Source organism: Protobothrops mucrosquamatus, unplaced genomic scaffold, assembly GCF_001527695.2.
Source record: "Protobothrops mucrosquamatus isolate PMUCROS unplaced genomic scaffold, P.Mucros_1.0 scaffold3, whole genome shotgun sequence".
NCBI lineage: Eukaryota > Metazoa > Chordata > Lepidosauria > Squamata > Viperidae > Protobothrops > Protobothrops mucrosquamatus.
The window spans coordinates 123,809-133,951 of record NW_015386390.1 but is presented as its reverse complement, the minus strand read 5'-3'; the positions used below and the strand labels follow the sequence as shown (position 1 = coordinate 133,951).

The 10,143-nt window shown below is 48.3% G+C and overlaps 1 protein-coding gene across 1 annotated transcript in view; it reads right to left on the bottom strand.

Moving 5' to 3' along the window:
• The window catches only part of BMP2K (BMP2 inducible kinase), a 60,265-nt gene extending 51,113 nt beyond the window's left edge, over positions 1 to 9,152 (bottom strand). The window contains exons 1-2 of the mRNA XM_029287373.1: positions 8,960 to 9,152; positions 6,469 to 6,478 (exon numbers count right to left, since the gene is read on the bottom strand). Coding sequence (XP_029143206.1) covers positions 6,469 to 6,478; positions 8,960 to 9,152 — 203 coding nt within the window. The remainder of the gene's footprint in view (positions 1 to 6,468; positions 6,479 to 8,959) is intronic.
• Positions 9,153 to 10,143: the final 991 nt, after the last annotated feature.

Here is a 10,143-nt window from a genome sequence, read left to right as displayed (position 1 = left end):
GGTGGGTGCGGCCTACTGGGTGGGTGTGGATGGAGTGGGTGTGGCCTACTGGGTGGGCATGGCCAGCTCTACATCGTTCGCGTCAAGGGTGCCTGTGGGGGCCTGGGCAGGAGTGGGACAGATCTGAGGGTCTCTGGCAGAAGGGGGTGGGACCGGGGCAAGCGCCAAGGCATGGTCCATTTCTTCATTCCTCACAAAGAGTGACACCTCCCCAGCATGCACCCAGGGGGTGGGGTCGACGCGGCAGGGGCTGGTTCCTCGCTGTTTCCAGACGGCCTTGTGGAGCTAAGACTGAATGCGTTTCAGCATAGATGGCCACCACAAAATTGTACATTGGCTCCCGGCCAGCCTGGGCCACGGCCAAGGCAGCAGGGGCCGTTCCCTCACTGTTTCCAGGATGGCTTCGCGGGCCACATGAAACCAGTTCGTGGGCCGCATCTGGCCCCCGGGCCTTGTGTTTGACATGTCTGATGTAGTACAATGTTTTGGATCCAATAATTCCCTTTTATAAACAAAGAACAGAGTGAAAAAAAACCTGAAAAATCAAATACATTAGTCTGTTAGGAAAAGCCAGGTATTGCTATTACTTTCATCCTGGGGTTTTTTTTGTGATACCATTAAAAATCCATTTAAGGTGGGTCCCAATTATATTCGGTTTCATGCTGAGAACAATGGACCATAATACTCTGGGTGTTATAGCAAAATTTCTGGGTGGCCTGAAGGTTCAAGGATGAGTGAGCAGGGACCACAGGAGCTCTAACTTGTGGAGAACACAGAAAGGAGGACAGGGGACTGGCTACAGACGCCCAGACTAGGGTTCAAGCAATGTGCTTTCTCAAAGGCACCTCTGAGAAGAATCCTGGTGCCAAACACATCGCTCTGAATAGCTGCTGGTAAAAATGGCCTGTTCGTTTGGCTATTTCTACCACTACTTGCTTGGCAGCTACTGCTGCTAATAAAAGGATTCAAGGTATCTGGAAGCATTTGCTACAGAGCCACTGCACTTCAGTCTCCATTTTATTAGAAAGCCAGATATCCAACATTTCAGAAGTCCCATCTTTCTTCCTGCCACCACACTTCAGGCTCTTCCTCCACAGCCCTTTACGGTAAAGTCAGGACACAGATTCTACCAGAATGCTGGACTCTTATTGTATTTTGGAAGCTGTCGCCATTGTTTCTTCAATAGCATCTCTGTGGCTGTCTAGTCCAGGGGTAGGCAACCTTGGCTCTTGTATGACTCGTGGACGTCAACTCCCAGAATCCCTGAGCCAGCCATGCTGAGGGGAAAGGGAGAGGTTTCCAAGCTGAGCCATGCTGGCTCAGGGATTCTGCGAGTTGAAGTCCACGAGTCATAAAAGAGCCAAGGTTGCCTACCCCTGGTCTAGTCTGACACTGCCTTCTCTGCCATTTCTCTCTGCTAGCCACCTAAGTTGTCACATTCTTCACGTGCCTTGGGTGCACCGAAAACTGACAGTTACCTTCCTCCTACTACGGCAACGGGCATCCAAATCCAGCTTCCAGAAGTACCTTCACACACACATACCCCAGATCAGACCCCCCCTAAACTTGCTCCTGTGGATTAGAAGGGCTGTTCTAAAATCCACTTTATTTCAGGAGGATTTGCCAAAGCTATTGGTCAACGTAAGCTGAAATTATTATTATTATTATTATTTATTAAATTTATATACCGCCCTATCTCCCTTACGGGACTCAGGGCGGTGAACAGGCGATACTAAAAACCACGATAAATATACATAAGTTTCTGTTCTAAAATCAAATTAAATAACAGGCCTGCTCTAAAAACACCCCATACAAAACCCCCACTAAAACATAACCAAACTACGCCAGGCCGGCCGCACGGAATAGATGGGCCTTCAGGGCTCGGCGAAAAAGGCGCAGGTCCGCAACTGTACATAGGTCGGGGGGTAGGTCATTCCAGAGGGCAGGAGCTGCCACAGAGAAGCAGAAGGACTGACAAGGGGATCTAGATAGCAAGAAATTCCCACAGGATAGCAAGTGGTGAATTCTCATTTTCCACAGCGGCCTTTCCCCTTTTTCTTTTGACTTCTCTCTCTCTCTCTCTCTCTCTCTCTCCCTCCCTCCCTCCCTCCCTCCCCTCTTTCTCTTCACGATGTTTGCTCCATCCTCCTGCCTCCCCCTTCCCTGCTTCAAAAAGTCTTGATACAATAATCCCAAAGCTGCCAAGCAGAAACTTGGTGGAAGGGAACTGAAGCCAGGAAGATGGAAAGCCGGGCCAACTGCCCCTGGGGACATTTTCACTCAATGAGATACATGCAAACATAAAGCGCACCACTTCTCAGGGGCAGTCTGGTCAGCTGCCATGCCTCAGAGACTTCCACAGCAGCGTTCCTCTCCATTGTCTTGCTTCCAAGGGCAGGGAAGAGCTCAAATCCCATCATCCCAACCAGCTGACCAGGGATGACAGAGGCAACAACTCCAGCTTCTAGGAATGCAGAGCAAAAAGTCCCCCACAATAGGAGAAATGTTCGTTCTTTCAACACTATTACTGCTTATTATTATTACAGCTTTTGTTGTTATCAAGCACTGCTTAGGAATCACACAAATATATTATTTTAGTGAGATACAATACCACAAAGCTTTTGAGAGCGCCTGCCTTTAGGACAGAAAACCACACACTTTAGTTATCGGCAACTTTCCATTTGCCATGACTGATAACATCAAACTCACTAATGCGGCAGCAAAACTGTGTACAGTGTAATACGGAAAGTATTGACATGTACATAGAGTACATTAATGTGTACATAGCAAAAGTACTTTTTTCTGTGTAAATAATATTTGCCACTTAAGGGCTTGCAAGGTTGACTCAACTGGATTGTATTTACTGTCAGGTATAGCTAAACACCTTCCACCCAGCATATTTACTTTAAAATTTGTCTTATCGTTTATTTTATTTATTTATATCTCGCTTTTGTTATTCTTATAAAGTCAAAGCGGTGAATATATCCAACACACCTTCCTCCCCCTATTATCCTCACAACAATCCTGTGAGGAGAGTTGGGCTGAGAGATTGCCCCAAGGTCAATTTAGGTAACTAAATTCATACACAGGCTGCTGAATCAGTTTACCCTGGCCAGTCGCGTTCGAGCTTGGCAAATAAATGCTCTAAAATGCACGAACGGTCGTTCAGTTCCTTTTCACTCAGGTCAATAATACATGCCTTTTTTTTCAAACAGCAAGCCTGAGAAAGATATGGGGGCTATTGTCTTAAACGTCATACTCTAGTAACAACTGTCTTCTTGGTATCCCTAAATAAACAGCTACTGACAGCTTTTTCTCAATATATGCCTTCTCAAATATACTGGACAACTACTTATGGATTACGGACATTCATATCCTGCCTTTACTCCAAGAGCTTAAGACTGTTTCCGCTGTCATTTTATTTCCCATAACTCTTGAGACAAGCAGGGCTGAGAGAATGGGATCGGTCCGACATTAATTCAACAGTTCCAAAGGGTTCTTCAATCAGTTTGGTATAGTGATGAAGGCATCCAGCTAGAAATTAGGAGACCGTGAGTTCTAGTCCACCTTAGTCGCAAAACTGGGTGATCTTGGGCCAATCTCTTTATTTCAGCCTTGGAAAGGAAGCAGTGGCAAACCACTTCTAAAAAACCTTGTCAAGAAAACTGCAAGAACTTGTCTGTGCAGTTTCCAAGAATTGGACATGATCGAAAGAAGGAAAAATAAACATGCTAGAGAGCAGTGTGATGTACTGGCTAAGACACCAGACTAGAAAATGGGAGACCGTGAGTTCTAGTTCTACTCTAAGCATATAGCCCCGTGGTGGCGAACCTATGGCACGGGTGCCACAGGTGGCACTCAGAGCCCTCTCTGTGGGCACCCGCATCGTCACTCCAGTCCTAGGCCTTCAGCTGGGTTTTATAAAACCTTTTCGCTTTAGGCCTCCGCTGCCATGTGCAAAAAAAAAAAGGTTCAATCTAAAATCAATTTCAACTTCTCGCAGGGAAAAAAAAGATCTTGCAAAGTTGGAATTGATTGATTGAACTTTTTAGTCCCACCCAGTCTGCCGTTACCACCGCAGACACGGCCACCCAATGGGTCACCCCCACCAAATTGGCCACACCCACCCAGTTGGCCACACCCACCCGGCACCCAATGATACATAAGTGGGTTTTGGGTTGCAGTTTGGGCACTCGGTCTCTAAAAGGTTCGCCATCACTGATATAGCCAGTTGGGTGACCTTGAGCCAATTCCTCTCTCTCAACCCTAGGAAGGAAGCAATAGCAAGCCATTTCTGAAATCTTGCCAAGATTTGTCCAAGAAGTCACAAGGCACCAACATTGACTCAAAGGCATATGCACACACACACACACACACATACACACAAACAGAAACAAGATTCAAAGTTGGAGCAGGGCAGGCTACCTAAGATGACACATTTACTCTATTAAAAAAGAGTATCTAATTCCAGCAGGTCCGATGGCACCAATAGATTCAGACACAGCCTCTATCAGACTTTCTAAATAAATAACTATGTACACTGCACATACTTTGTTAGCAGGATGCAGGCAACACTTAGCTTGCATAGAAAAGTGCAAGGACAATTCAGTACATTGGGTTTGGGTTCTGCTTGTGGCACACTGGCTAAAATATACCACTTAAGTTATACCCAGTTTTGATTGGTAGTATGCTCTTATAACTAGTATATAGAATGCTGCATTCAGACTAAGTATAACTTAAGTTCATCATCTTCTAGTCCAGTGGTGGCGAACCTATGGCACGGGTGCCAGAGGCAGCACTCAGAACCCTCTCTGTGGGCACGCGCGCTGTTGCCCCAGTCCTAGGCCTTCAGCTGGGTTTTATAAAACCTTTTCGCTTTAGGCCTCTGCCGCCGTGTGCCAAAAAAAAAAAAGGTTCAATCAGTCAATTTCAACTTCTTGCAGGAAAAAAAAAGATCTTGCAAAGTTGGAATTGATTGATTGAACTTTTTAGTCCCACCCAGTCTGCCGTTACCACCGCAGCCACGCCCACCCAATGGGCCACACCCACCCAATGGGCCACACCCACCCAATGGGCCACACCCACCCGGCACTTGACGATGCATAAGTGGGTTTTGGGTTGCAGTTTGGGCACTCAGTCTCTAAAATGTTCGCCATCACTGTTCTACTCAAAAGTATTATGTGAAAGCATTGATTAACCCAAACTATAACTTCTCACTCATATTATATACTTTCTTTGCATAACACTATCATAGTATGATGGGTGTGTATGCATAATTATTTGAATTATAAAAGAGGTTGCCAAGTGAAGTGCTAGCCTCCAACATCATCTTTATTTCCAAAATCGTCTCCAGTCCCTTCATGGACCCACGTAAGTGTTATGGTACGGCTGTAACTTAGTATATTTCTTTTCATTATACCCCCTTCCTCTGAAAAAGGACAAGAATAAACCAGAACACCAGAAAAGGAGTGGCAGTAACATTCTATAAATTAATGCTTTGTATCCCATTATGACCTCCATGGCATCTACATTATGAATAGGCAATGCCTCCCAGCAACCATTTTGCAATTTCAGTTCACTTCAAAATTCTAAATATGACCACTAGATTATAACAAGTATTAGAAGTTATCTAATAATGAATTTATGCTCCAGCTAAATACTGTTTATAAAGAGTCTTAAACATCTAAGGCAAGATCAATAAGACAAACCTCTGAAGGATGCAGTTTTTTATGACAGCGTTAAATTTTGGTTATTTTACAGAGTTGAGGAGAAATGGATTACGTTTACAATTTGCCTTATAACCCAGTCATGGGGAAGAGGGGTACCTGTTCCATAAGAATCATAATTTATTGCTAAATATTTAGAAGAAATACAAAAAAACGCTCAAGTTTTCAGCATATATAAATTAACCAGTGTATCCTAACAATAATCAAATACGTCTGCAAGCTTTTATATTGGAGAAACAAATCCAGGCACAATGTATCTGACTGTAAGACATCTTCTTTCTCTCTCCCTTTTTTATCAAATATATCATTAACCTATGCCCACAAATCAGCTTGTACATCTTTTTCCCACTGTCAGCTTTACATCAGTAATCATCTACAGTGCTGTATGCAAAACTTTCCAAAGTGAAAGCTGCCTTATTCTGTTTCAACAAAAACAAACACTTGAAGAGCATCAAATTTGGGGGCTGTAGTTTTTACAATTCCTTAAAATTCCCACCTATTTTACAACTGTATCAATCACGTTACAAACTGGAGGCAATCTGTCATGTTTTTATTTATGGAAAGAGGCCGCCATTCTTTTAGGACAAATCCTTTCATTGTTTTAACTGCAAATATGAATAGAAAACAGTCATAAGTGAAACTCATAAATGAGGAAAATACTTCTCCTTTGAATTCAACTACACCCATATAAATTCATGCTGTTCCCTTAAAAATACTAAATTTGTTTTGAATACCACTTTACAGGAATCCCCCTTCCCCCAAACACAGAGTTTTATTTTAAACATGCAAAAGTTCAACAGTAGGAATCATTTTCAGCCGAACAGGACAATGTACTTCATGTATATCTGCCTTTGCAGATGGCTTGGAAATTTAAATTGGTGCAGCATGTGACCATTCAGAGGCTGGGAAATCTGAACATGTAACACTTCTTCTGAACTAATTGTATTAGTTACAAACCTGCTTTCAGGCCAGGTTCATAGTGTTGTTAATAAATGGCTTATTCTTATGTTACCATTCCTGCACAGATTTTTACAGTGACAATGGAATGCCCTCTAAATTATTGTATAAAATTATTTATACAGTATGACAAGGGCCTTTCTGGAAGGGACAGGCCCATAAGTATATAATCTTTCTACTGCTAGTCAGTGTTTGACTATCTTAATGAGCAGCATTTAGATGAATCCTGAACATGAGTTTCTTAACTTTAAAATGCAAGCAGCTGATAAAATTCAGTCATTTCACTTAACTATATTTTCACATACCTATCTCCAATGCTTAATATGCTATCTTGTATTTCCATCTCTATATACCATTCTGGGAGAAACAGACCCTCTACTCCAGTGGTTCTCAACCTTTTTAATGCCGCGACCCCAACCGGTCGTAAGTCGAGGACTAAACCGGTCGTAAGTCGAGGACTAAACCGGTCGTAAGTCGAGGACTACCCAACCGGTCGTAAGTCGAGGACTTTCCCTGCCCGGGAGCCCCGCACATGCGTGGTTCCGCCCCCTGCGCCGGCCGAGGCGTAGCTGGCAAGCGGCAGAGACGGAGCAGGCCGACCACCAGCTGGCCCAGCTCAAGGGAGGTAAGGCACCCGCCGGAAAAGGGGAAAAAATGGTGGACAAAAAATGGCGGACAAAAAAAATGGCGGACAGCCTTGCTTGGTGACCCCCGTGAAATGGTTGATTGACCCCAAATGGGGTCCCGACCCACAGGTTGAGAACCACTGCTCTACTCACTTATAACCACCCTCAACAATAATAAGTTATGTACCTAGAATCCTGAGCTGATTACCAATGGATTTACACCACCCTTAACCCTAATGTACAGAGGCTCACATGATGGATGAATGTAAACCATTCAAGTGGACCTTGACGTCCTCTGGCCATGTCAAACAAAAAGAAGACAAGCTTTTATTTGATTGACCGGCTTAAGGGTGACTTTGGGCCAGTCGCTCTCTCTCAGCCCAACCCACCTCACAGAGGTGTTTCCTATGGGGAAAACAGGAGACAGGAGGATTACATATGTCCACTGCCTTGTAACAGACAGATGGCGTAAAAATTGAATATAATAAACTGCCTATCTCAGGTCCTCGATAACCTAAGTGCCAAACCCAATCTAAACATCTGGCTGACTGTGTGATCAACCATAATAATATTTTTTTTTCCTCCTCATTTACCCTTCCTCCCCTTCCAAATGAGTATCTTTACATCCTTGGGAACCAATTTCCCTGGCAGGAAGCACAGACCCCCTCCTCAAATATTACAATAAGAACCAATATTTCAATTTTATACCTATGCCCTAATCAAGATAGGATTTAATTCAGTCGAATGTGAAATGATAATATTATAGAGCAGTGGTTCTCAACCTGTGGGTCGGGACCCTATTTGGGGTCGATCGACCATTTCATGGGGGTCGCCAAGCAAGGCCGTCCGCCATTTTTTTTGTCCGCCATTTTTTTCCCCCTTTTCCGGCGGGTGCCTTACCTCCCTTGGGCTGGGCCAGCTGGTGGTCGGCCTGCTCCGTCTCTGCCGCTTGCCAGCTACGCCTCGGCCAGCGCAGGGGGCAGAACCACGCATGCACGGCGCTCCCGGGCAGGGAAAGTCCTCGATTTACGACCAGTTGGGTAGTCCTCGACTTACGGCCGGTTTAGTCCTCGACTTACGACCGGTTTAGTCCTCGACTTACGACCGGTTGGGGTCGCAGCATTAAAAAGGTTGAGAACCACTGTTATAGAGGGTCTCCTGCTTGAGCAGGGGGCTGGACTAGAAGACCTCTCAGGTCCCTTCCAGCTGTATTGTGATTCGGATCGTTCCCCTTTGGGAATGACCCCACCGCGGTCCTTGAACCCCACAACCCACACAGATTCCCCCCCCCCAAATGCTGGCTTTGTTCGCTTCCCAGCTAGACAAACACACAACACACACACAACACACACACCAATCAACCAACCAACCAACCAACCCTGGGGGGGGGGAACCAAAGGCTTGTTGTGCCCAGCAGTCCCAGGTTTTCTCGGGGTGAGAAAAGCAGAAGTCGGACGGCAGGGAAGCACCACGTCGGCAACTTCTGCGCCCCTCGTCCGGGGAGGCACCCCTATAAGAAGCGGGGTAAGGGAAGGACCCCGCCCCGCCTGCCTGTCACCGGCCGGGAGTTCCTTCGGCTCTGCAGAAACGCCAAGACCGGGAAGGGAAGCGGCGCCGGGGCTATCTCCAGGCCCCGCCGCCCGCTCTCACCTTCGGCCAGCACCTCCTCCACCGTGACCTGGAAGCGCCCCACGGCGAAGACCCTGCTGCTGCCCACCGCCACGGAGCCCGCGACGGCGCCCGACGACGACGACGACGACGATGCCCCGCCGATGCCGCCGCCGCCGCTGCTGCTGCTGCCGCCGGTGCCGTCCGACTTGGGCATCCGAGAAAACTTCTTCATGGCGGGCGAGAAGCGTGTTGTCGACACCGGAGGGACGCGAGGAAGCGACCGGGCGGAGAGGAGAAGCAGGAGGAGGACGACGACGAGGAGGAGGAGGAGGAGGAGACGTCGCCCGTCTACCCGCCCTTCCCCGGAGGGGCTGGGACCGCGCTGGGGGGGCTCGCACGCCCGTCCCCGCACTGGGAAGCCCGAGGCGACCGCCGCCCCTTCGGCAGCCTGCAGCCGCTCTTCGCCTCACATGCCGAGAGCGGAAGGGCCCTGCCAGGGAAGCCCAGCCCAAGCCCGCCGGCGGCCGCCCTCGCTCGCAACCAGCAGCAGCAGCGCCGCCTCCCGCCCGGACCGCCTCGCGGGCGCTGAGGCAAAGGAGACGCCCCCCCACCCCGCAACCTCGGCCGGCCGGGCGCGCGCGCGCCGCAGCCGAGACAAGGGCGCCGACGTTTCGCTGAGGCGTGCGCGTGTGTGTGTGCGCGCGCGCGCGCGCGCCGCGGCCTTAAAGGCTCGCTCGCGAGCCGGGGAGGATCGGCAGCGGGGGGATAAGGGGATAAAGGGTGGGGCCAAAGCAGGGAAGGGTGGGCGTGTCTTTTTGTATATATTGTGTGAGAGGGGTTGGGGGGGGGTTGTCTCCGGCTTGAGGCGAGTTCGCGCAAGCGCGCTGCTGATTCTGCCTCCCCGCTAACCTTCCTCGTCGTCCCCTCTTTTCCTCCGCCGCCTCCCCCCTCCCCCTCCTCCTCCTCCTCTTCCCGCTGCCGGAAGTGAGGTTGGCGTGCCCAGAAGAGCGCGTGTGTGCTAGAGGGGCTCGAGAAGGACTGTAGGGGCGGGGCTGCTGTGGGTGTTTCGTGTGGTTGCTGCGCTTCTTGGGGTGGGGTGGGTGGGGGATGTGTGTCTGCATATCGACTGGAGCTCCAGCCACTTGATTTCCCTCCGTGCAAGGGGACTGCAGTACTGATCGTCTTTCCCCGTGCAAGGGGACTGCAGTTCCCATCAGTTTCCC